The sequence below is a fragment of the Brassica napus genome, unplaced genomic scaffold (genome assembly GCF_020379485.1).
Source record: "Brassica napus cultivar Da-Ae unplaced genomic scaffold, Da-Ae ScsIHWf_2680;HRSCAF=3438, whole genome shotgun sequence".
NCBI lineage: Eukaryota > Viridiplantae > Streptophyta > Magnoliopsida > Brassicales > Brassicaceae > Brassica > Brassica napus.
In genome coordinates, this window is record NW_026015968.1 from 25,922 (window position 1) to 53,280 (window position 27,359).

The window sequence follows — 27,359 nt, forward strand, 5'->3', positions numbered from 1 at the left end:
ATTCAAATTTCGTACGTTTAGTTTTTTTCCTATATTTATTTATTATTATTATTTTCTTATCTTTTGAATAAACAAGGCTCTCAGATCTCAATAGTATCCACGATGCATAATCGGTTAAATATTTGTTTCCTAAATAATGAGATCTGGTTCACCCCGTAAAATATAGAATGAAAGCCTTCCTATAGGTTTCTTGATTGGATGTTACAAAAAAAAAAGGTTTCTTGATTGGCTTTGTAACATTTCCACTGGTTTGATTGTTTTCGAAGAAAACAAAAGTAAACGTCTTTAAACATTGATGAACTATCATTAAACCAAAAAAATAACAATCCTACTATATAAAAGGGACTAAATTCAAGGCTTTTGAGGCTATCCACCTCAGCCAAAATATTCTCATCCAAAAAGAATTAAAAATAAATATCATTTAGAAGATAATTAACTAATATAAAACTTTTGATATTTCTAAAAATTTCAAATTTGTAACTGCTAATTTATTAATAGAATCATATATCTATATTGAATTATGTTCTATTTTTAATCGTTACTTTAAGAGTAAATAAATTATTAATTTATAATATATATATAGTTTATAACTTTATATTGTAGTTATAAATAAAGAGAAAATAACCGGGAAAGGTGAAGAAGCTCATATAAAATTATGTAATTAAAATGGTAAAATGGTGAATATGATGAAGTGAATCTAAGAAAATTTGTTGTACAAATTATGGTGCTTTCTTCGTCCACTATAATGATTTAAAATAATATATATTCATATAAATAAGTCAATATTTGTTGTTTTTTTTTGTAAGATGTTAAGATTATCATTTTCTGAAAGGTTACACTGATCCAAAGAGATTAGTTTGTGGAGCTAACCAAACGAGGATTATAGTGTTTACTTTGGAAAAAGTAATAGGTTGAACGATAGATGGCGTGCGTGTTTTTTCACATGGAAATCTGCACATATATTAAAATTGTAAGATTTGAATCATAGAGAAAATATAGTGTATATGACTGAAGTTGATTCATTCTGAAACTAAAGATGGCTAAAATTCTTCTTTGTCAAAATGCATAGATGTGAATCTTATATGAATAGAGTTCTCAATTGCTTATAGCAGTGTAATAAATTCCGTGTGTAAAGGAAAAAAAAATGTTATATAAGTGAAAACAAAAATTATGATTTTTTTCTTGTGCTTATAGGCTCTTCGCAATTTGAAGAAGAAAGAACATATTGTGTGAAAATTTTTGGCTCGGTCAAATTTTATCGAGTTGTTTATAAAACTGTTGTTATATGATTCATGTAAATTTTCAGTGTTGATTTAAAAGCCCAAGAAAACCCATCTATACTGACTTTTTGATTTTTTTCTGTGATTTAAATAAAAAAGATAAAACTTTCGATAAGTTATGTAAACTCAGAACAAGTATTTAACTTTAGAAAGCATTTACATGTTTCAAACTTATAATATATACATATATAATGTTTAAAATTATGTATATAAAACCTGTATAAAATGTGCTTAAATATGTTTCTCTTCTTTAATGTGTTAATTGTACTATATATAACATTATTTTAAAATTTCAAAAAGTTTATGTCACATTCAAAAACTATCAATAAAAAATATAATTCTCCATCTACAACCAGAAAAAAGAAAAACTATAAACATCTAAATTTAAATTAAGAAAAACTAACATTGGAAAAACAAAAAATTAATGTAAAAGAAACAAAACCGACAAATAATATTATAAATAAAATAAATTTATAAAACACAATCCGCGCTTCGCGCGGAAAAAAATCTCTAGTAGATTAGAAAAGTACAATGAAAGAGTCAACGACATTGCAGCAAGATCGCATCGACAGTGGAATATTCAAATTTTAGTACAATTAAAACCCAAAGAAAAGAGTGCCGCTGGTTACTCAGAGTAAAATGGTGAAAATATGAGGTGAAAAGAGAGAATTAATTTTAAAAAATTGGAGTAATTTTTTTAAGTGGAGGGAAAAGTTATACTACTTTCATTAATTTTCCTCCAATTTCAGAATAAATAGGCAGAAAACTTTTTTCACTTGATTGGCAAAAATAAATTGATTTCAGAGTAAAAATTAATAGCAGAGTAAAGATTTACTCTAAAAGGTACATCCAGTCACACTCAAAGAAATTAACATACACAATAAGAGTTCATTAGTCTTCCAAGACAAACTAAAGTAGTATATATATAATCAAATAAACACTAATAAACCGCAATTTTAACTTCAAGCAAATGGTGTTTTTTTTTAATTAGTAATACAAAGATTTAACATAAAGTTTTGCTGATGGCTTCTAGTTCGACCTTTCTTCGCATCACAGAAGAAGAAAAACTACGAAAACCTATCACAATATCATAACTTTTTTATTTCGGTGTGACAAAAAGAATGAGGCCTGATTTGATCAAAGAAAAGCTTATCTGCGGGTAGCCTTTGGCTTGAGCCTCTTGTAAGCCATGAAAGTCACAGCCGCCGAGAGAGAGTACCTGTTCATCATTACACACAAGCACAATCTCTTTCTCATTAATCCATAACACCAATTAAAGACTAACAATACCAAGAACAGCTCTTGTATCTGTATTGTAGTTACCATGTTATACAGTAGTTGAGATGGTCCTGCGGCATGACTTTACTACGGATCAAGGTATTGATGTCTTTCGGGACAGGATACGGTCTACTCCGATCTATCTCCTCATGAACGTCCTCTACGTAAATTGTGTCCTCAGGAAGACCTATGGCACGAGCCATTGCAGGAACGTCTACGTAGAACCACTGCCCTGTGCTTGGATCATTGGCTGGAACGAATATGCTCGGGTTCTCCCCTCCCCTGATCACACCAACAACTTCTACAGGCTTAACCGCGGACACATGCTCCTGCAAGATTTCAATTTTCACAGGTCATAACGTATGTAAGAGATTTGATAAAAGAAGCAAAATGAAAAGAGTGAATCTTTGGTGATAGCTAAACTCAATATACGAATGAAAGCAAGTTTGTGAACAAGAGGGTATGATAACAAGACTAACCTTGGGAATCACTGGCGTCTTAGACCAAAAATTTCCACCATGAATTTTGCTCACTGGGGAGTGGTTTAGCTACAGTTGACTCATTTTTAACGGAGTCTGACTCGGTGGATTCTTGTGCCTTGTCTCTCCAACTTCGAGGAACCCATCCACGATTCACAAGAATAGGCGACTGCATGCTAGTTGACAAGAGAGAATAACAATCCAACTTCAGGAAGGCCAAAAAAAAGTTGACAGCTAGAACTAAAACTAGCAATCAAAGCTTAAGTGACAGTTCAGCAAAACAGAAATATGTCTAATTAATTCATAGCCAATCAGAATCTCCAAATTAGTGCTCTCCTAGTATAATAAGACAACTACTGTCAATAGTTAGAGAGTAGACTAGATAACCAATGGCCTACAATATATTGAAACGCACAATACTTCGATAATTTTACAATTAACAGAGAATACAGAAAGATAAAAACCTATTACTTGGATAGGGTTGACAAAAAAAGTCTGATATGTTCAATGGTATAGGCAAAGGGGTTACAAAAAGAAGTAAAGGAGAGGAGAAAGGATCATTACCCTCACCTATCCAGGTCACCAGGGATTGGCAATAGAGGTGTGATGACATAGTATCCATTTTCAGTCACTCCAGATATGGACCTAGACCGCGGACCCAAAAAGATAGACTTTTGCTCGTCAAACACGCCCTTGCAACTAACCCGTCTAAACTCCAAGGCATCCAGATTCTTGTCAGGAGGATGGTCCGCGTTTAGCTTCATTGGTTCCATTTTCAACCGCTGTTGTTGGTACTCCAGTGTTTTGATCTGCGTTAAAAAAGGAGCGAGTCAAGCTTTAGATTCTACTTTAGCTAAAAGCACCAAAGAATCGCAAAATGTGCTAGCTTCAGCAAACCATTTAGAAGATAAAAAGGAAAGAAACAAAGACATGGGAACGGTAGCTACTAGCTAACAATGAGAATGTATTATTAAGGCTCAAGCATTCAGAGTCTATAAGAGTGCCATTAGATCACTTAGACACTTACATGAAAGACTTACTAAGAGCCAAACATCAACGTAACACACAAACTCTCGCTGGAATCTGAGGTTTTGTTGTAAACCAAAGCAAAAAACTTTATTGCTTATAAGGAGATCAATGTGTGTATAATCAGAATTTCCACAAGAGAGAGAGAGAGAGTGCACATGATCACAAAGATCTCACTACTTTCCCATCACAAAATCACAAGTATTAGTCTGAAGCTCTTCAATGGAAAGCACTAATATATATATAAAGGTGAACTCTTTACTGATTCGAAAGAGGTGAAGAAGAAGAAGAGTCACCGACCTTTTCCTCCCTTCTGACGATTTGCCATGAACCGAGACCGAAGGTAATCGCTCCAGGCAAGAACAACAGCAGTTGTGTCCACTTCGACCCTCGTTTGTTGTCTGAAACTAGAATAAACGGTTCTTAATATCTCTAGATTCCAAGCTCAAGCATTGGAAGACATACCTTGCGTTGGAGCTGGGGGACTCGTTTGGCTTCCAATCGCGGCGGAGGTAGAGAAAGAAGAGTCGGCGACGGCGGAGAACTGTCTCTGGATGGAATTGGAGGTAGAGATAGTGGTTGTGGCAGAGAACATGTGGCTGTGAGGTTTCGATCTGGTTAGGAGTTTAGACAAAGATGTCGCCATCTTCTTCTTCTTCGTCAAGATTTTTGATCGCCGGGGAGAAGTGAAGTAAAAGGGGTTTTTGCCTCCACGACGACTTGTCTGCTACAGCGGAAATGAAATGGCTCCAGAGATTTGCAGAGCTTTGATCCTCTGCACACGGGTGCACCTAAGTTCCGGTGCTCGCTACATTTTGTGCTTCATAAAATAACATGTTTAGCTTTAGATTTCATGTGCAGTTTTCTCTTAATAATAACTAGGTGATAATCCGCACCCTGCACGGATCGAAGAGATTATTAAAGTATTATAACTTTTAATATGTAGACATAATAAAAATTAAAGGTATAGTAAAAAAAATATATGTAAGAAAGTACGGATTATAGCTAGAAATTTTAGTATATCAATATAAATTTATATGCGATGGCCATTAAAATTAAATTGTATATTTGTTTGCATGCGGGTAAATTATAAATATAATATTAAATGAAACATACTCCCTCCGTTCGTTTATACATGACGTTTTAGACTTTTTTGTTGTACCAAAATATTTGACGTTTCCTGAAACCAATGCATAATATATCAATAAAAAGACTTCTTCTACCCTTACGCATTTCACATAATTTTTTAGTCAACAAGTTCAAGTTTCATTGAAATTAACTCGTAATCGACACCTTTTACAAGAAGTGCACATTTCCAGTCAACTGAGTAAACACACAAATCTTACAATACTAAAAGCCAAATATGCTCAACATATAGGGTGTCCACGTCACTTAATTAAATAGACCAATCAGAACTATTCCTTTTGCCATGTCAAATTATCTTTCACTTTAACGGGCCATTCGTGTAGATGCTAAAGATTTCAAAATGGGCCCGTTCAACTAGGTCGCAAGCTTGACTTTTCCACTTCGTCGTCAATCATCATCGTTTTGATTCTCTGCAGAATCAATGATGTTCTTTATTCTATTATTTATGGTTTCGTTCCATCTTCCTTTGTTTCTCCTCTTATTTAAGTCTCTTCGTCCAATTTTTGGTGAAACCAAAACCCACTACCTCCACAAAAGAAGATAAAATCATGGCCATGAAATCTGTTAGATTGACCATGAAGTCTAACTTCGTCTCCGTAAAGTTTCCCGTCTCCGACAGCTCTATTGACTGCGGCCTTCCTATGAAGTATCCAGAGAAACTCCACTGACAAAACACTACAATTGATCTTCCTCATCTGAGTGTCACCGTAAATAGCTTGAACATGGCAAATCCTTTTGTGATCCGTCATGAGGAGTGAATTCGATTGAGGCAAAATGATCTTGCATGTTTGGAAACTGGAAGCGAGAAAGAGGTATTGCATCGTACAATCTGTTTAGTGATCCTTTCATAATATATGGGCTTCACATGTTTTTCTTCTTCTGCAGCCTTTGAAATAAATGATTTTGAGTATTGATGGTTACTTTGAGCTTGCTTAATCTGTTGTGGGTACTCCTGGCTACTTTTAGGAACATGTGCGTACTAATCTTGGTGTATGCATATCTTTTAGTCAATAGAATGATTGGTATTGGACTGGGTTTTTTATTGAGTCAGGAAAAAAACATGCTATACAAATCTATTTCTGCATAATAACTATGTTTTAATTGAACTCATTGTAGAAATTCTATCTTTTAATGCTGAGCAATCTCAGGTGAGAGACTGATCACTATGTTGTTTCATGTTAATACGTTTTCTAAGGTCTTCAAATGCCGTGTAATTTTGGGTACTAGCTTCTTTACACCTGTACCTATATATGAAATTATTAGTTATGTTTCTATAAAGAGTTCCTTGCATATGGTTCTGGCTTTTAATAGCATCCCGTGACAATATCAATCACACGTTGATGTTGGGATTTGATTTGAATTATTTTGCTTCTTTTTGTTGTTGTCTGGTTTTTTCTTTTTTTCTTTTCAGTTTATTTTTGTTTAATATTTAGCAATTTCTTTAATTACATATGTGAGTTTATTTAGTTGAACAATTCATTTAGCATGATTAATGGTCCAGGTGCAATTTTCCCTAAATGAGTATTTTCCAGTAAATTCTGAGTTTTACTACCTCTTGGTTTTTCGATCAATTATTATATCATGTGTTTATCCTTCACATCTGCAGTAATTATCCAAAGAAAATTATTGCTGGGTAAATCCTTCCGTTTCTCAATTATGTTACACTTAATATTTTGATATTAAAATTTCACATAATTAACGTGTTGTAGTCTTTGCTGATTTCACCTGCTTATGATATACTGAGTTCTAGAATTAATAGGTTCATTTTGATTCAAAAAGTATCACAGATAATTCTTTAGAAAATATGCTTGGAACACCAACAGACGTTGCTAATGTCTATGTGTTAACCATCCCTCCAAATAGAGTGGCAATGTTGCACCGAGCCCCATGTCTTCATCAAGAGTTTTCATTGACAAGGATGTGCCTCCAACAATTGATTACCTCTCTTGGTATGTGTTTCTGTGGCAATGAATTTTACACTTCAAAACTCTTATCTGATTCAGAGTTCATGTTCCAGGTTGGCTGAGAAGTGAGGACCCATATGTTGCTTCCATGTTTATTGCATTAGAGGTCACCAAGGTTGAAACCCTTACTATAGGTGAGATCTATGCCTTCCTCAGACAGGAACCTATTCAGGTAGTTTGAAAACTGTTACAACACAAATAACCATCAAAATTTACTATAATTAGTGCTTGCTCTTAACCAAATGCAGGCAACCTTTTTAACTGCATGCCTTTTATAACCATGGATCCTCATCATGAGATGGCAACTCCACAGTGGCTGTTGGATACAATTGCCAAACCCACAATGTCAAAGTGAAGGTTTCTGACCGCAGCTTCACTGAAAAATACCATAACTGTTTCAAAGGTTGTATGTCCTCCAGTCTTGCCAGATGTAAGAACCACCTGTGCAGATCAGTCACCGCAGACATTAAAGGTGAGCAACTTCCCGGGCCAATTGTAACATGTAACTCTGCCTTTGGTGAAACCTTTTACATTGGGTCTTCTTCTGGTGGAAGTGTTCCAGCTAATGACAGTGAAGTGGAGCAGGAAGCCAAGCATCCAAGATTTAGTAGCTAATACCTGTCAAATCTCAGCTCCATGTTGTTTTAGTTCTGCCATTATCTATGTCGCTTAAGTTTATGTACTTCTCTAGGATTTCCTTCTGCATATCTGAACATAATCTTTTCGTTTTTTTACCCCGTTGGAAATACATAACTTACTTTGAGTTAAACTTATTTTACTTAAAGTAAAGTCTCTCCAGATAATGTAAGCATTTGATAAACTCTTATTCTGACAGATTGACACAGTGATTGTGTTTGATTTTCTGGGTTGATAGATTCACAGATCAGATTACCTATACAAAGGTACTGCTCTGCATCTCACGGCTCAAATAGCCATCCTTGATGTAGCAGGATATTGCTTTCCGAGTGTATACCAGTGTCTCAATTGCTGGAGCCCGTTGACGGATAACAAATCCTTAGTTGCTGGATTTGATCAAAAGGTTTTGAAAGTGTTTAGAAAGAGTTAAAGCTTATGGCTGAAGAGTTCTCATGATTAGCTGAAGATGTCTTTTAACCACAAAGTGATATTTAGAACATCAGATGGAGGAACAACACACAAAGAGACGTTGCAGTTACTCATGAATTTGGGAACTTATGTTGCCCAGTTTACTGTGGAAGATGGAACCACAACAGATCTTATAGGTTATTATCATATTACTCGATTGATGCTGAGATTTTGAAGGGAGAGGCTAAACTCTAGCTTATTGTTTCCCTTTGTCTCTTTCGTTTTGTATTGAAGGTGCTAAGAGTACAATTCTCCATTATGCTTCATGTGGCGGAGACATGTCTCCAATGCTCAACCAAATAAATAACATGGTTATTCTTTCTGAAAGTTCAGTGTAAAATTCAGATATGAATTTGTTTGATATTTGTATTTATCAGCTATGATCGACAAGAGTACCTCTTTGGCTGCCATTAACTCTAATAGGTTCACTTTTTCTCTGTTTCTATGTCTGCCAAACTCAATCTAACAATTTATATAATACCACATTTTCTTTATTCATTTCTTTTTATTGGTTTCAGATAGACTCCATGGATGGTTTCTTGCTCATGGCATCATAACTAGCTCGAAGAAACACTAAACCCAACCAGAGAACAGACACATAACCATCAACACATATCTCTACTAAACCCAACTGCTGGTGAAAAAAAAAGAATTGTTAAACATCAATGCTGAAAACGAACTCATTAGAACTCCTAAATCCTGAAAAAGAACCTCATAAAAATAGTATTTAACTGAGAACAACATATAGAAAAATAACATTTGGTAGACATATCTGGTATTCAGGACATATAAACTTCATGAAAACCATTCTATTTTTCTCAACTTTTCAGAAAATATACAATAAGCAATTAACTGTCTACCTTTTATCAATGTATTAAACCAGATTTTTTCTGATGTAAAAATATTTTGAATAAGTATGTGTGTTTTTATTATTTTTTACGTTTACATTCTAATAATTTAAACTTCATTTTAATACTTTTTATTTGTCATTGTTTCCAATATATATAAGTTAAATATACCAATAGAAATAACTTAATATATAAAAGCAACTACAATAGTTTGATAATATTTAGTAAAATTATATCTAAAACGATGTAACAATTCTATGAAATATAAAAAAATATACACCAAATAAAATAATAAAATAATATGAAATTTTAATTTCTAAAATTTAAATAATGTACATATGGTAAAGTCAAATATATTTTTATTTTATAAATAAAAATATTTAAAAATAGAAAAAATGTTGAATAAGAAATTTTTTGTAAATTGTTATCTTTATAAATTAATAAAATTTCAAAATCCCAGCAATATTAATTTATAGAAATTTTACTGTAATAATTTATAAAATAAACCCGGGCGTAGCCCGGAAAAGTCTCTAGTTAATCATAAAACTTTATCTCTCCACTATATAATCCATCTGGTAGTTTTATTCTCTCCACTAAGTTTATACTAAAAAAAATGAAAACTGAAGAGATCAACGAGAAAAAAAGATACTAAAGAGAAAGAGGAGACTAAAGATAAAGATGATCTGCCGGTTTACAAGATTTTCTACCGTGTCAAACGCGACTTCGATTTGAATAAGTTGTTCTTCTATGATGAAGGGGAGCTTCACCCTGACATAGCAACTGAAGAAGTCATACTAGAAATGTTGAAGATTTATCTCCCACATTTTTTTTAAATCTAGATTTTATTCTATTGTTTCAGTAATTCCGTAAGAATAAATACTAGATTTTGATCCGCGCTTAGAAAGCGCGGATTTATTTTTTGAATTTTATAATTTTTAATATAAACTTTTATATAAGATAGTTTATAAGTTTGGACATATTATTCGGAACCGAATAATCAACCCATACCAAATTGAAAAAATGAAACCAAACCTGAACCAAAATTTATAAATAACCGAACATATCATATATCTCTAGAACCAAGATAAATAGATACCTGAATTTTTAAAATACAAATTATATACCTACAAATATTACTTATATGTAATTTCTAAATAACCAAATATCTTAAATATACTATTTATAAGCTGAATTATTCAATAAAAACAAATTACTCAAACATTTTTTCAAATATTTTAAAAAATATCTTAATAAGTCCTCATTATTCAGTCTAATTTTTCAAAGGAACCAAAACACCAATAACTGGTATCTACAGTCAAACCAGTAAATGCAGTCACCGTATATAATCTAGTTTCAATTTAATAAAAAATCCATTATTTAAAATCCTTTAAAATCTAAAACTCCTATTAACTCGTGATCTATAGCAGATGACATGGTAAAAAACTAAAATAACATGATAATATTTTTCAAAATTTGATTAAATTTCTCATATAAATTTTACTAAGATATAAAATTGAATAAACTACATTGTTTTTATGTTATACATTCTAGTTTATAGGTTTTATAATGACTATTTTAAGATTAAATTTTCGAGTTTTAGAAATAAAATTATTATTAAGTTGAGTATAGTTTTGTTAACTATAAATGTTAAAAATAAATAAAATATTTTATTTAAACATAAAAACATTCTAAAATGCTATAATTTCCTGAGAAAATATTTATACAAAACTCTTTCTCCTAATAAACCCAGTTGTAAAAGATTTTCATCACAAAAATAACCTAGAAAGGTTTTTAAGGAAAAATCTATAATTTTGAAATATAATTAAGCTTTTTGTTGTATTGTGAAGTTAGTATCGTAATTGGAAGTTAATATGTTTTGACCGTCGAATGGTATCATGTTTTTAACTTTCTGTTAACCGTACTTGCATCATGTTTTTATGTTAGTTTGGGTCATAAAACATTTAATATGAATTAAAAATATGGTATTGTTCAGATTTTAGTTACCAATAAATCTAAATGTTTTTATAGTAACTGTTGTTGTTAAAGAAAAATGATCGTGGATTGTATGATTATTAAATCAGTTATAAAATAATCTGTTTTTTTTAAATAGGTATAGTGGCACGAAAGTAATATTCCAAGAAAAAATAGAGGCAAAATATAGTAATGATTCTGAATTAATAATATTGATGTATAAATCTTTCGTATATCATAGTAAATTGAGTAATACATAAGAGGATTGATTATCTTATAGTTAGCGAAATATAAGGTAATTGATTATTGTATAGTTAGAGAAATATAAGGTGAGACCAAAAAAATAGTGAAGTCTAGTAAATAGGTCCAACAACCTTTTATAAGTAGATTTTTTGGGACTCCTTCCCTTTTAATAGTATAGACTAGATTTTGATCCGTGCAACCGCACAGGTGTTTGTTTTCACTTTTCTATATATAAATTATTGTTCTAGAACATAAGTGGTATATATTTTTAATGTTAATCATATACTTAAATATTTATATAACTATTTCAAATACAATAATTTTATAATTTACATGTTATAATTAATTAATTGTTTAAATCGTATGTATACCACTTCTTATTATATATTATCTTATTGTATTTGCATTTAGTTATTAAGAAAATTAATATATTAATGAGAAAATATATTTAAAATTATTTTGTATTTAATTTATGCTAAATTCTGATCCGTCTTTCAAAACTGGATTTTTTTTTACCAATATTTTTATGCTTATTCATTTTAGATAATTTATTATTGTATATATAAAAGTCTAAGATATGTTAATTTTCAGACATGTTTTATATAGTTTGTTAATTTTAAGCTGGTCTATCATCATATTATATTTTAAATAAATAGTTTATATTTATGAAAATAAAATTTATCAATTGAATATAATTTTATCATATTTATTTTAGTATAATAATTATATTTTAACATGATCATGACTATAAAGTAGATAAAATAGAATATAATTTATTTATTTTCATTTTTAAACGATAACTTAAAATACATTAAGTTATTTTTTAAACATTTTTACACAGATTTATTAGAATTTTTAAAATATAATATATAAATATATATTATATTTAAAATGAAAATATATTATGATTAAAGTAGTTACAAAGATTTTATATTATTAACTTTAAAGAAATACATGTTAATTTTTATACATGTATTATATAGTTTGATAATGTTAACCCATCTTACCAACATATTAGATTTTATTTTTGAACATAAATATTTTATAATTACGAAAATAAAATATATAAATATATAAATTTAATACAATTTTATTATATTTAGCTCAATATAATAATTTTATTTTAATATGATTGATTATGATTATATAATAAATAAAATATTATACATTTTTTATTATTAATTTTATATAACTGAATATATTAATGTATAATAATATTTTAAACTAATTTCGAAATTAGCAAAAATATTTAAATATAATTTTGAAAATGAAGATCTTGTAAAAATCTTTTTAAACAGATTTGTTAGAATTTTAAAATAAATATATTTATATTTAAAATGAAAAGATATCAAAAGATATTATGATTAAAATATTTTAAAAATTTTATTTATTATTAGTCTGAACTAAAATGTAATATGAATTTCTATGAATAGGTCCATTAGGTCCATTTTTAAAAAAAATCACACATGAATCAAGGTTGTGACTTCTGTTTTAATATATAAGATGTGAAATATAATTTCACAATTCTACATTTTCTGTTAATCATTTTGCTCTACTTTTTGGTCTTGTCGTTGTTATTATTCACAAAACAATTTTATGTTAATAAAAAAAATAACAAAAATTTATTCATTTGAAAACATTAATAAATAATAAAACTACAAGAAATCTGAACAAACAAAAAGACTCCAACGATAGTTCAACAATTTTAAATAACTAACTCATGAAGATGAAGCTAGTGTATCCATTACACTTTGGACTAGTGAAACATCACAGCTTATTTGAAGAGGAAGGCGACCTTCTCTATCGAGCGCAGCTTTTTTCATATGTGGAATTTGATAGTTATTTTTCCCTCCAACTTTCATGATCTCTTTCATGCAAGTCTGAAGAGTCAAAAAAATATAATTTACCTTCTCGGAAGAGTATTCTTCATAAGAATCTTCCACGGCATGCACAAGATCTTCTACAGTAGTCGGACATGCTTGGTATTGTAGTGATTGGATCGCACTGAAAAAACCAAGATCTAAAATTAGATCGGGTGATTTTGGAGGCTGGCACATTAGACGTATATCAAAACCGTTTTTAGACGCAGCTTCTTGAAACTCTTTGTCATCGCATTCAACGTGTGTCCGTGCGTTGTCTTGTTGAATGAATATAGTCTTCCCCCGATCTTCAATTGGCCATCGTTCATGGATTACCGGAATAATCTTTTCAATCAAATACGCTTTTATATCTTTTCTTTTGACGGAGGTTAATGCTTTTAGCTCCAAAGTTCCAGCATCTCTGTTCTTACTTCGTCTTTGAGCTGGTTGGAGGGTGACAAAAGGAAATACTCCTATTTTTCCAGAAAATGTCTCATTCCCTTCATCATCAAATCTTGGCCGAGCCATCGCTGCTAAAAACATAACTTTCGTAATGAAGTTCTTACTTTGACAAGTTCTATGAGGCACCTCTTCCTCTGGAAGTAAATAATACTTCTCTGTTTGCTTTGTCATGTAAAACCATTTTTCGTCGATATGTACAATACTGTACATATCAATGAATTTTGGTTCATGAACCAGAGAGTCCTTTTCCAACATAGACAAACAGAACTTCAATCTAGCTCTTATATTCTCATCCGTTATACTTGGTTTGATAGCATTAGTATGACGTCGAATCGTACCTTCCTTGACACGTTTATGTAATGTCGAAGTAGCAATGCCCAAACCCATTGAAAGCGACCGTAGTGACGTTCTCTTGCGCAACGGAATTTCCATAACTTGATTCAAATCAAGTTGGATTTTCTTACGACCACAGCGTCCGTTTTTTTTGTGTGATACATTGACTTCTTCATCATTTGAAGTGTCTTTAGTCTGTTTCCATATCCTTTGCACCGTTCGGATAGGTACCATAAACAAATCAGAAACTTCCCGTGTAGTATTTTTCTCTAGTTCTCCATTTTGACTTCTCTCCAACAAAGCATTATATATTGCCCATCTTTCGGGGTTGGAGATATTCAACATTTTTCCGTTTGGAAGCTCTGTTTGATCATCAATCTCTACATATTAATATAAAAATAGAAATGGTTAGCCAAAAAATATTTGCAAGACTGACCTAAAAGAACGACACATGTATATTTGTTCATATAAACATACACAACTTTCATTCATATACTCCGTATTAAGAAAACTATAGAGACAAGTAGAAATAAATGTCTGGAGTAATTTTAAATCAAATTGAACATACACATCACAAACAAACAAAAATAGCAGCCTTTGTTGACTAGTCTATGCAAAATTGTGTACAGAAATCACAAATATAACTAAAAGTCAAATTTTATTTAACACTATTGATCGTTATTAGAACAGCAAAATGTTGAGAAAAAAGAATTACTCCGTAGAATGGAAAAATTTACCTGAATCTGTTTTGCTAAAACAATCGTTGGAGACAATTTCATCGATCGCATTAGCAACATCATCTTCATTATTGAATACAACTATTTCTTCATCAGTAGGAGTTTTATTTAGATCAAACAAAAACTCACTTTCATTACTTGTAAATGGAAGATTTAGATCAAAATTATAATTCATCAGGGAAATTGTGATCCGCTTGACTGTGCTCAGTCAATATATAATCATGATTTATTTTAAGTTTGGCTCCAATTTTAGTTTAAAAATTTTTGTTTTGGCTCCATGATGAAAATTTTTAGAATGATTTTAACACTAAAAATTTGTTTGTACGTATATCACAAGAACACAGAAACTTGACTTAAAATTAATGGTGCATTTATACATTTCTTATGATAATTTGTCAATATATTTAATAGCTAAGACTAATAGAAATTAGGATCGGTGAAGTTTGACTGAATAATAATTGTAATAATGAGTAAGAAAGCAACGACAAAGGACAAAATAGACAATACAATATTTGTCTTAATCTGTGTGAAACTCGGATAGCGTCATGTATAAACGAACGGAGGGAGTAAGCAATAGTCTAATAAAATATAAAAGGAACAATGTATAAAAAAAACAAAAGAAAATTAAAAATAGCGACAAAATAACTTCTGTCAATAATACCTTCAGAAGTCTTCGTTTGCAATCTTATTATGAGCACTAGCAAATAGATCATCTAGAGAATTTAAAAAATATTATTTATATCAACACGGAGCCTAGGTCTTTCATATCCACGCCAAATTCAATCGAAGAAACGGATATTAATGATGGGAAATTAATACTGTATATACCAGTTGCCTGATTTATAAATTGCGTGATGCCTGGACGTGAAATAGGTAAAGAAAATCAGTGATGGTCACGCAAAAAATATTTTAGAAATATTCTCCTATCGATTAAGGTAAGTTTTTCAAGTCTTTGAATTTTGTTTCCTTTAATACGTTAACAATTCAATTGTGATTCCTTAATATTTTGACGCATTAAATATAGGTATGATACCACGAAAATATCATACCACGATTTGTTTCCTTTATCATTTTGTTGCCTTAAATACATACATAATTCAATTGTGTTTCCTTGACATTTGAAAATATCATACCACGATTTTATGTGATCATTCGTATAGGTTATGATATGAACATTATGATAAACGATTTGATATTAGTTTTACGATAAACATGGTTTGCTTATTCCAAAATTAGATATGAACACTCGTACAGGTTATGATATGAACTTTCGTACAGGTAAAAATAACCAATACAAACCGTAAAGAACTTTGTTGTACCACGTTTAAAGAATCAAAAATTGTACTAAAGCGTACATGACTTTAGATGAGGCACATATTTTATTGCCTTATTTAAAAGAAAAACTTCTAAATCTTCGAACATACCATAAAGCCTCTCTTAGGTCGAGTTAATATACTGCCTTATTTAGAGCCCCGTTTTTTAAAAAAAAAATCGAAATGTAATCAAGATGATAATTCGCGAAATGTAATCAAGATGATAAATCGAAATCATATAGTATAAACAAATGACCAGTGGTATTTGTATGTAATTATTCTAGTTCATAAAGGGTTTTTTAAAAAAGTAATTGAGACTGCATTAGGTGATGACACATAGGAAATGACACTCATGTAATAAATACATGAAGCAAATGATTATTTTTACCAATGCTACTCCTTTAATAAGAAAGGGATCTGTGACTCTCATATGAATATGATTATGTAAAATACTTAATTTTATTTCACGAATGCAAAATAAGTAAATTTTTGGTATCATATAAAAAGACACAGCAGAATATAAAATTACACAGAGGTTGTTTGTATGAGTATGCAAGTTTTAACAGAATCAACTCACCTGTGACTAATTTCGGTGGAAAATCTTTGTTATTCGGTTTCTTGAACAAATCTTTTAGCCTTAAGATTCCTTGAAACATGCTCGGACTTGAATCATATCCTAAATGTGAAAGCTAAGCGTGTTGCTTCGAATTGAAAGGGAAAAGAGCGAACGAGTAGATACATTGAGTTAACCACACCTACTAATAATTATTAGATGCTTAGAAATTGACCACAACTATCTACTAGACAGTACACTACTCATGAAGAACAAAGCAAAGGAGTCGTGCTTAATCCATTTATTCTTACTAACCCAACCCTCAATAAAAGTTGAAAAGCCTTCCTACCAAAAAAAAATAAAAGTTGAAAAGCCTAATGAAGAACAAAGCAAAGGAGTCTTAGCTGATCCATTTATTCTTACTAATCCAACACAATAAAAATTGAAAACCCCAATACAAATAAAAAGGCCCATTAGACTTTTTCTGAGCAACTAAAAGACTAGGGGCCCACTAGACTATAGGGCATATTAATTAGGGTTTTCAAGAAGTGGCCGTCACTAACTATACATATACCACGTCTCCACTTACGTTCTCATTACATAGTAGATAGGTTCCAGTTGATAGTGCAATCGTCTCCACCAATCTTAAACTCTCTCTGTATGCCTGTTTGGGTCTATGAAGTCAAGTTGTGTTTCTGTGTTTTTGAGTTTACAAAAAAAAAAGGCAGCACGTCACTGATGCGCTTGAGAAAGTGGTGCTTTCGGTCCTTTTAGTTGCCAAAATAGATACGAGCACTAATGCTTTCGTTTGCTGTTTTCCATCGGCTTATGAACTCAGTTGCTCTTACATTATTATTGATTATCTTCCTCACCAATCTCTTTCTCTTTGTGTCATAAAGAATCATAAACAAGAAAACAAATTGAACCTTTATCATATATACCGGAAAATCAAACCAAAATCTCAAAAATAATAAACATGTACACAATTCTCTAATTCAATCCAAGTTCTAATTATTTTCGAGTATTGAAAAAAGGACCCAATAGCAAACTGATCATGTCATCTGATGTTGGAGCTTTCATGTTTGATTCATCATTGACATCAACCACCATTGATTCAGATGTTGACAATGCCTGGTCCTCTTCCTCACCTTTGACGTACTGTGAACTCAATCAGAAGTAAATAAATGGACATTAAACACCAAATTCACTAATAGCAAAACCGGCTTGGTAATATACTATGGCATACCTCTTGAGCAAAGCTTAACAAATCATCAACCGTGAGATCCTCCTCATCTTCTGGACTAGTCACGGATTGAATAATCTCGGGACTCTTAACATCATCGCGAATACTAGGCTTAGCCTCTTCTTCTTTGATTTTCCTACCTACTCTTCCTCTTCTCCTGATCTCCACCTTTTTGGGTTCCTCTGAGTCATCTCTCTCTCTTCGAGTTTTACGCTTCTTCTTGGTCTTGGGAGCTTCTGCTTCCTGTTTTACTTCACCCTCGTCTGTTCTATTGCTTGTAGCTGTTACACCGGATGACGCGCCGGCGATCATCCACGGTGGTAACCGCCTCATATTCCCATCCATCGGATTTGACCTTCTCGTTCTTGAAATCCGGAAGATAACAGGCTAAAGGTTCTTGTGTTGGGCCTAAAGCTGAGCCCATTTATATAACTAAAACCCAAATCTATCAGAAATTAGTAGAACTTTTTTGCTAAACCGAGACTGAACCAATCTCACCAAGAGTTTTACTGAGTTTGAAATTTGATTAGTAAAAATTGTTCATCATCCTAAGTTTCTCACCAGTCACCCCTTACTCTTCACTTCATCAGCTTTCGCTGAAGACAGGAAACACGGCTCTTTATTCAAATATGACATTTTAATTTTGAGACACATAACATAACCCTGAACCATCACAATGCCAATGAAACACCAAGGAAAAGAAAACACATGTAAACATGGTTACAAATACTTAAAAATTATGGTACAACAGTTTTGTTGCAAAGATTCACCATCAGCTCTTCAGCAATGGGAGAAGACTGAAACGAGCCATACCATTAGTTAGAAGAAGAGTGCTGTGCAATCTTCTTCTCAAGCGAACCTTTATCAGCTCCCACAACTTTGTCTACCTGTTTGCCATCTCTGATGAAGCAAAAGGTCGGGACGCTGCTTATGTTCCAAGCAGCAGCCACGTCATTGGCCTCGTCTATGTCAACTTTCAAGAAGACGACTTTCGGGTGTTGCGTGGCCAGGTTTGTGTACACAGGCGACATGTAACGGCATGGTCCACACCATGTTGCTGTGAAGTACATGATTAGCAGACGCGATGCCTTCTTTGCAGCCTTTGTCTTTCCTTCTAGCTCGCTCGTAGAGTGGATGCTAATCACTTGTCCTGTATCATTAAATGAGAAACAAAAATTTGGCTTTTATAAAATTATGTTTTGGCTTTACATCAGCTACAAATCAAAGTCTGTAAGGATAACGAAAATTCAAGATAAATGCAAATTGCTTTTCTCACTGAGTCTCATACTTGTGATCAGCATATAAAATCGTGAGGAACTAGCAGTATCCAATAGAAACACAACGCTACTGAGGTGTAAATACACCAGGATTTCCAATAATTATTCCCCTAAATTTTTCTTTTCTTGGGATGTTATGGTTCTGGTCTGGATTTATATGATTAATCAGGGAACCAATGCTAATTAAACTGGAGGAACGGGGTAAGCATTAAGCAATCTTAAGCAAGCTGGTTAGTGGCCTAATCATCTGGAATTAGTGACTAATTAGAACTTATTGCGCTTTGATCTTACTGAGTGCAGACAGTTAACTAGGACAAGACTTACAGATAAATGTTCCGACACATAAGTAGTTCATTTGCAGTAAGATAATGAAGTAGAGAACCTCTGAAAGAGATGGATAGAATGTTTACCGTCTTTAAGTGCAGACAAAGCTTCTCGCTCCTGCATTTATAGGATTCAAGAATAAGTAGAAGTAAATCAATGAGCATGAGATGTTTGATATGACATGAAGTGGATAATGTCAAAAAGACGTTATATTGTTACTCTCGCAAGGAGAAGATAACAAAGCCGATGTGTTTTTTGGCATTATATACGAATCACTAATCATGGTTTTGGTTATGGGTAGGTCTGACCTGGGCTTCTTGCTGTTCTCTTCTCTCACGTTCAGCCCTTTGAAGCTCCTTTTCTTTCCTCAGACGTTGATATTTCCTGCGGTGTTCTTCGATTCTCTTTGCATTGGGCTCAACCTGTGAAGTATATACATTAACAAAACCTTAAGCTTTACTAAACTTCATTATGAGGCTATGAGGCTGTGCTTGTACAGTGATATCAACAAAGGTAAGAGAGGTTTCCTTTCCACAGTTACCTTCTTAAGTGCCGACCCAATCTCCTCATCGTAATCTAATTTTGACGCTACATGAAGATCAGCCGCAGCTTCTTCCCATTGGCCTAACATGGCCCTAGCCATACCTCTTGCTTTGTACCCCTTAGCTGAATCAGGGTTGAACTAAACACCAAATTAAACTGCTTCAGCTAGTTATAGGAGAAAACTATAAAAAAAAACTATTAAGACATAAACTTGCTTTTCGAATTCATCTTCTGCACAAACTAAACAAAGTTTAATGCGACTCAAGTAAATGCTCACCTGTAAAGCCATGTCCGCATCCCGGACTGCAGCATTTGGCTTCTTGACTGCTAGAAACACAGTAGCTGCGGAACAACAACAACTACAAACATTCAGAATATCACCCACCTTTGGTCGGAAAGAGAGTAAAATAAAGTCACTCACCTCTAGTGGCGTAGAGAATAGCTGAAGAGGGGTTTAACATGATGGCCTTTGTTAGATAATCAATACCTTCGTCGAACTTTCCTGGATACCAATCAAAGCATTAACGAAAGCCCATGAGCTAAAAAAAAAAAGGTTAAGAGTGAAAGTACCTTGAGAGATTGCCTCCATAGCTTTGCTCTTCTCTAACTGAGCAGCATCCCTATCTTCATCCGTCACTTCAGCTGTAGAATCTCCCATCTAAAGAAACAAAAATCAAACAACCATGGAAGATTTGCATTAGAGACAAAACAAAAGCTCAAATCTTTCACCGCTTACCGGTTGAGGAGGCTCATTGTCTGGCTCAACAACATCAGAATCATCCAAATCAACATCAGACTCGGTAACTTCATCATCATCATAGCTAGGAGAGAAACTGGGTTTAGTCTCAGCCGTATCCTCATAATCTCTTTCCTACATTCATTCAGACAAACGAACTTACATATATATATAGTTAAGCCAAGAAGAGGACTTTGATCAATCAACAAAGACAACTTACAGTCTTCACTATCTTAGGGACTTGAGCTCCTAAACTGTACGAGAGAGACAACAAAAACATCGATTAGAAAAAGTCACATCAGCACATGGAGTAACGAAAAAGTGAATCTTTGAAGTCAAGGAAAGACCTTCGGAGATAATCTTTGAAGAAAGTCAGAGAAGGATCGTGGAGGAGAGAAGGATTCAGTTTCAGCTGCTCGATGAATCTTCGGAGCTCTGCTACTTGATTCGCATCCATCATTGTTCGTCTCCTTAACGGAACGAAGAGCTTGGAGCAGCGGCAGTGATTATGATTATGAGAATGATTAGTTTAGCTGCTTCTTATGATCGATCGTACGGTGGCGATTAGCAGGTGGAGTTGGACAGAGTGATTCGATGTGCCTCGAGAGTATCGTGTCGGTAGAACCGGTCGGGTGTGTCCCGGTCGAACCGGTTTTGTATTCTCCTTGATTTAACCAACACACCAAAAATCTGATTTCTCTACTAATCCAATCACTTTTATAAATCTTGTACCTCTATAAATTTATACATTTTTTAGTTTCAAATTAAATATCAGTTCGATAGAGTTTTTTTTATAAATCTATATTATGATTTTTCACGTAAAATTATAATACCTAAAAAATTCAAATGAAAACATAAATAATAATTTATCATTATTATATTTTAATTAGTAATGCATGTATTAATAAGTAAATATAAAATGTTTTTTTTTTTTGAGTTTGATCCAAAAAAAAATATGTTTCGAATGAAATCGTGTACTTTTTGACTTAGCTTCTTGGCGACCACTATGTTTCTTTCTAAAATCTCCTCATCATCTCATGAAAATGCATCAAAGGAAGGTATGCAGTATACATGGTCAATTACATCGATTGATATGAACAACCTGGTATGAGCGAGCATTCAACACTAGCATCTCTGATCTAAAGAGAAGAAACAAACATTTTCTACAAAATTCAAAAGTACAAATTCAATTTGCTCTCATAGTTCCATTCGACCAAAATGACATAACTGAAGTATACACTATACTACAGTATAAGCTAGCTACAAAGAAACTCAATGTAGCGAGAGAAGAAAGAGTTACACTATAGTATATAAGCTAAGAAGAAGCTCAAGTGTAGCCAGCGCAAAAGGAAAATTCTGTAACAGAACAAAAAAAAAAAAGAACTGAAAAATTCACCATCGAAATAAAAACATGGTCCTGGAGTGGTCTGAAGCAGTATGTATTACTGCAAATGAGATTTAGGTTGCAGAGCTGAATGACGAACTTATGCATTCAGATATTGGCGTACGACAGTCTGTTGGTGACTTCTTGTCCAAGCAATATGGCGATACACTTGTGACCCTGCAACAACCAACAGTGAAGAGAGTTATTTCAAGAAACAGTTAATCAGTTTTATTCGGTAAAGAACGGTTGTGTGTACCTTTCTTTGCGTTTCTCTAAAAACCTAGCCAGAGATGCTTTGCGAGCCTGAGGTAAAGCCACTGCATACAAAACAGAACAACATTGAAGCTACATCCATAAAGTAGGCGAGTTTAGCATCAGGTGTAAGACTTGATTTTACCTGTTTGAGGCTTTACAGTAGATGCGTTAGTTTGGTTGTTATGGTATGTTGATGCAAAGCCTCTTGCTCCGAGTACATTTGTGCTACTTCCAGCTTCAGGGCTAAGATAAGAGACTGTAGGCATGAAGCTAGGAGGCATAGCTGAAGAATCAACAGATGCACGAGCATGATGGGCCACCTGTTGATGAGTTTGAGGTGGTGAGAAGGCTTGAGGCATAGAGGAACCGTTTCCAGCTAGCAACATTATCGCCTTGGCCTGTGATGAAGGAATGATATTATTAAGCAAATGAGTATCATAACAGATAAGAGACGCATAAATGGGAGAAAGTGATCTAAGATACCTTATCAGGAGATATGTCATCATAAACACAAACTGAACCGGCATAAAAGACGGTCAACTGAGCTGGTGATCCTAATGGCTTGGAAGAAGATCTGGCAAAAGAAGAAGTTTTGAGTCAGCACTACAATACATGATATTATGACTAAAAAAAGAAACAGATAGAAGCAGTGAGTGTACCTAATATCAGTTGTCCCTACAATGGAACCTGGAGCAGGAAGGACTGAGATTGGAGGTGCCATGATAGGAACTCCTACAAAAGGTTGCGAGTTTACGCCATTGCTCATGAAGCTTTTTCCTCCTGGTGCATAATGGGACTGGAGACCCGGCCTGGCCATGGACACTGTGATAGATTCTTGCTGTTGATGGGAGTTAGGGAACATCCTGGCTCCCTGAAAAGCAACAAGTCATAAATGAGAAGCTTAGTTTAAACCACAAATGGATAACTATAAAACCAAGACTAGATTTAGAAACTAGTTGTCATAAACTACAAACAAAAGTGTTCATCAATGTGGAACCACAACAGAAACTACATGGGTCCATTATGCACAATCAACCTGATAATTGGGTTAACATGAGTCTTGATGAAAAGTACCTGTACAGAACTGTAAGGAGTGTTCCGGTTAGAATCATACACATCTGCTGCTACTGATGATGGCATGAAGGAACCAGAGTGAGGCAGATGGTAGTTTCCAGGCTTTCTATGTCTGTCATCTTGAGATGGCCTGAACGATAGAAACTGAGAAGAAGCAGCAGAGCCTTTCTTTGAGAATGACCAATTCATTCCTCTATTCGGAGCTGCAAAAGTAATCTTTAAAGTCAGACATGGAGCGGTAACTGTAAACTATAAATGTCTACAGATCTTACATAACCAACACACGATTAATTCAACACCAAATCCAAAAGTAAAGACCAAGTAAAAGAATATGATACTATAATTATCTGATACTGTTTACAATATAATTAAAATTAAAAAATTGTAATTATAATTAGTTATAATTAAAAAACTGATACTGTTTACAAATTCAACGAGGCAACAAAACCACCTTAGAAACCATGTCTAATTAAAAAAAAATTATTCAAAGTCATAGTACAAAAACTAGTGTATTTAAATGATTATTTTTAATTGATAATTAAAGAGAGATTCAACTTTAACTCCACAGCACATGTTGATGCACTACTTTTATGGAATAGCACGTTTTTGTCTTATAAAAAAACAAAGTGGACACAATTTTTATTCCTCGTGGTGAGAAAAATATTCATTCTCATTGTACCTTCAATTAGTATTTTAACTTTTCACTTAATCAACACACTAATCAATATTTAATCAACTATATAAAATAAATCCAACTCGAACTTTCTTTGTATAATTAATCTTCTACGTTTCTATTTTAATATTATTTGTGTACCCCTCCTTTCAACTACTCTTTTCCAACATTTTACGTATTCGTTTTTAAAAAAGAAACTAATTAATTAATTACACCTTTTATCTCAATTATTAGTCTCTTCAAAAAAAAAAAAAATCAAGCTAGAGATTAGTTCTGGTTCTAAGAACATGTGGTTAAACCGGTTCTGTAAAAAAATACTACTAATGTCCTGAAAAACAAAAAAAAAAAGCTCCACGGTTCGATTTCTCGAGAAAGCGAATGAAAATGTTCTCCCTCCAAGAGACAAACTGACAATCCAGTTCCCGACCAAACCACAAAACCAGGTTTTGCAAGAAAATAAATAATATCAACCTAGTACTAGCTCCTAACGACATAACTGATCAAGGAATCACAATAAAATCGATACGATTGAAAATCAATCAAGGGAAAAAAATATTAACCTGAATCCCTGGAGCTTTCGCTTGTTTCCTCCTTCACAGTGATCGGCGAATTTTTCGAACCGAGCCCGAGAAAATCTCTCTCCATGTTAATCGATCACAAACCACAAGCGATTGAAAAACGCCGGAATCAAACAAATATCTACCTGAAAAAAACGATCAAAGCGTCGCTGGAAGATGGAGCAAAAGAGAGGAGTTTCTCTTTGTAAGTTGGAAAAAAATGAAAAAACGTGTTAACAACACAGACCGCGTTTTCTCTTTTTAACCATCGCGCATGAGAGACATGTGAACAGCACTATTTAATTATATTTTGAACCTTTTTCTTTTAATTAATTAAAGTAAAACAAAATAAAGGTAAAAGATTCCTTTTTCTCCTTCGCTATTGGTGGAAAAGGCAGCTGCAGGTTTGTCCGGTTACGTCACCGGATATAGGCGGTCAAAAAGCACGTGCATCATCGTGCAGTGCGATTTATGCGTGTGGGTTTCTTTTGGCGGTCCGACACGTGGTTGGGCACGTGCATTATTTTATTTACGCGCGTCACTAGCTGCCAGTCAATTTTTTAACGTGAATGATTCACGAGATGCGAAGCGGCAGTTTTAATTATTATTTTTATTTAAAACAAGCGAAACTCTGGGCTCACGCGCGTATGAAGCACGTAAGTTGTAAACTCGTTGTTTTAAGGATTTCCTAACCCTTTTGTTTAATAAAAATGTCTAATTAATATTAGCACTTTCGTGCACGTTCTCTCTTGACCAAGATAAAACATTTGCATGTTAAATTTTATTTTGCAAAAAAAAAAAACTATATATCGGCTGTATTTTATATTGTATAGTTAGTACGAATAGTTTAATACCCCATGTGATTATGTCACAATTCAATTATTATATCACTTTTAAAATCATTAATCTTGTCAGTGTACTTCAATGATATACAATGTTATATACTGTATATTTTGCGATTAAATAATAGTATATACTTTGCTTAAACTATACTTGTATTAATGTAAATATTGGAACCAAAAGAAAATGTTTTTAATGTAAATTTAATACTAAAACGATTCGTTGACATCGTGCTGCTGAGTAGTTTATAGATGCATGTGGTCCTGGTGATGAAATTACGCCATTTCCTGCGTCACATTCTTGTTAATTTAGTAAGATTGTAACGTTTTGAAATGTTTTATACAGTAAGAAGCTTTATAAAAATGGAAAGTTGGAAAGCAGGTCAAGTACACAACAACTCGCCCATCTCGCTCACGATAACATCGTTCTGGGGAAATGTAGCACACGTTATTTTCTCCAGCCTTTAATTATGTATTTTCTCAATATTGATATCAAAATAAAATATTCATTTGATATGAAAGTACTACGATGCAGTTTTGTAAAACACAACATTCCATATAGATAATAGGATCAGATCAAAAGTGAACCTACGGAGAGAAGATAATATCAAAAGATGCCATAAGCGTATCTTTCACGCTATGCTCCACATTGAACATCCAACGATAGGGAGATACTGAATACATGGAACATGCATCCGATAGAATGAATATTTCTTTAATTATGTTAGTGCTGCTGGTTTGGTCGTTGAATATGATCGTTCTTAACTCGGAGAGATGGTAACTTTCATTAGGTTTCTAGCTTGGCAAGTTTCTTATTTTAGTAAACTCAGATATTGCTAACTATTTCAAACATAAATCCATTAGTTCTATATAACAATAATCGAAATTAAATATACTTGTTGCTATTTGCAATTAAAAAAAACGTGTTCAAGCCATATTTACTACCAATGCAATCACGGTGGAATATATTTATGCATGCAATCAGTGCCGGCTCAGGTGGCAGGGCATACAGTGCAACCGCCCAGGGCCCGTCTAAATTCAGAAAAAAATTAGTAACATAAAGGGCCCAGATTTTTTTCTTTTTTGATATCAAGGACCTTCTTTTGCACTTTTGGTTTCATATTTACACAATAATAAAAAAATATTAGTTTAAATTTTTATATTTAAAAAATACACACAAATTAATAAATTTAGATAAGTTGTTTTATATTTTTAATAATATTTTGATAAGAAAATAGAAATAAATTAATTATAGGGAAAAAACTACCAAAAAAAATTAATTTTAGGGGCTTAAATTTTTTTTTTGCCCAAGGGCCATGTATATTGTTAAGCCGGCCCTGCATGCAATCTCGCACCTTCTCCTACACCTCCATGGGAACAACTATGGCAATGTTAAAGGCCAAGGAGTCAAATAAAATGCCACATAATTAAAGGACTAAGGTTTGGCAGCACACAGCCTCAAATCGTTGAGAAGTACCCATAATCCTCTATAAAAACGGTTGCTTACCGAGCCTTTTTCGGCCTCGATCGTATTCAATCCCCTTGCCGTAGTATTCCATGGAGCTAGAAGCCTTTAAAAAAAAGCAATGTTTGTTAGATGAACAAAGAGACCCTAACCATCAAAATATAATATAAGCCCAATGGACTTGATCAAATATGGAGCGCTTAATTAAATTTTCAGCGGTTGATAAATTGAGTTGTGTTGGAAAATGATGTGTAGATGGTAATGAAATTTTAGTTTTATACCAGTACTAGAGCCTTTTTTTTAACATGTTTTGAAAAATTGTGTCTATTGATTAGTAGATAGTTTGGAATTATTGTGTTGTTTGTATACTGTCTTGAATAAAGAATCAAAATT

At 33.0% G+C, this 27,359-nt stretch overlaps 4 protein-coding genes across 5 annotated transcripts; all 4 read right to left on the bottom strand.

Annotated features, from left to right (window-relative positions):
* Positions 1 to 2,241: 2,241 nt before the first annotated feature.
* LOC106390574 (surfeit locus protein 1) lies at positions 2,242 to 4,868 on the bottom strand. The gene is given in 7 exon segments (XM_048773851.1): positions 2,242 to 2,499; positions 2,604 to 2,887; positions 3,038 to 3,067; positions 3,069 to 3,213; positions 3,608 to 3,846; positions 4,364 to 4,464; positions 4,529 to 4,868. Coding segments are annotated over 7 exon segments (1,050 nt in total). The 5' UTR covers positions 4,710 to 4,868; the 3' UTR covers positions 2,242 to 2,429.
* Positions 4,869 to 12,884: 8,016 nt separating this feature from the next.
* Positions 12,885 to 18,246, bottom strand: LOC106394692. Of its 2 annotated transcripts, none has more exons than XM_048773847.1 (2): positions 17,843 to 18,246; positions 12,885 to 17,754 (listed from the first exon to the last, which is right to left on the bottom strand). In XM_048773847.1, the coding sequence occupies exon 2, from the start codon at positions 14,336 to 14,338 to the stop codon at positions 13,058 to 13,060; it is 1,281 nt and encodes a 426-aa protein (XP_048629804.1). In that variant the 5' UTR covers positions 14,339 to 17,754; positions 17,843 to 18,246; the 3' UTR covers positions 12,885 to 13,057. The 2 variants fall into 2 exon arrangements, with proteins under 2 accessions (XP_048629804.1, XP_048629805.1); XM_048773848.1 differs by having other exon boundaries at positions 17,503 to 17,754.
* A 194-nt stretch (positions 18,247 to 18,440) lies between these two features.
* Positions 18,441 to 21,307, bottom strand: LOC111215685 (TPR repeat-containing thioredoxin TDX-like). The gene is made up of 10 exons (XM_022719623.2): positions 21,067 to 21,307; positions 20,940 to 20,973; positions 20,720 to 20,854; positions 20,554 to 20,641; positions 20,405 to 20,485; positions 20,261 to 20,325; positions 19,982 to 20,122; positions 19,749 to 19,862; positions 19,527 to 19,557; positions 18,441 to 18,989 (listed from the first exon to the last, which is right to left on the bottom strand). Exons 1-10 carry the CDS (start codon positions 21,177 to 21,179, stop codon positions 18,655 to 18,657), a joined length of 1,137 nt encoding a protein of 378 aa, XP_022575344.1. The 5' UTR covers positions 21,180 to 21,307; the 3' UTR covers positions 18,441 to 18,654.
* Positions 21,308 to 21,863: 556 nt separating this feature from the next.
* LOC111215687 (protein TIFY 6B-like) lies at positions 21,864 to 24,933 on the bottom strand. The gene is made up of 7 exons (XM_022719625.2): positions 24,666 to 24,933; positions 23,433 to 23,635; positions 23,018 to 23,229; positions 22,842 to 22,932; positions 22,501 to 22,756; positions 22,360 to 22,420; positions 21,864 to 22,280 (listed from the first exon to the last, which is right to left on the bottom strand). Exons 1-7 carry the CDS (start codon positions 24,748 to 24,750, stop codon positions 22,178 to 22,180), a joined length of 1,011 nt encoding a protein of 336 aa, XP_022575346.1. The 5' UTR covers positions 24,751 to 24,933; the 3' UTR covers positions 21,864 to 22,177.
* Between the last annotated feature and the right edge of the window lie 2,426 nt (positions 24,934 to 27,359).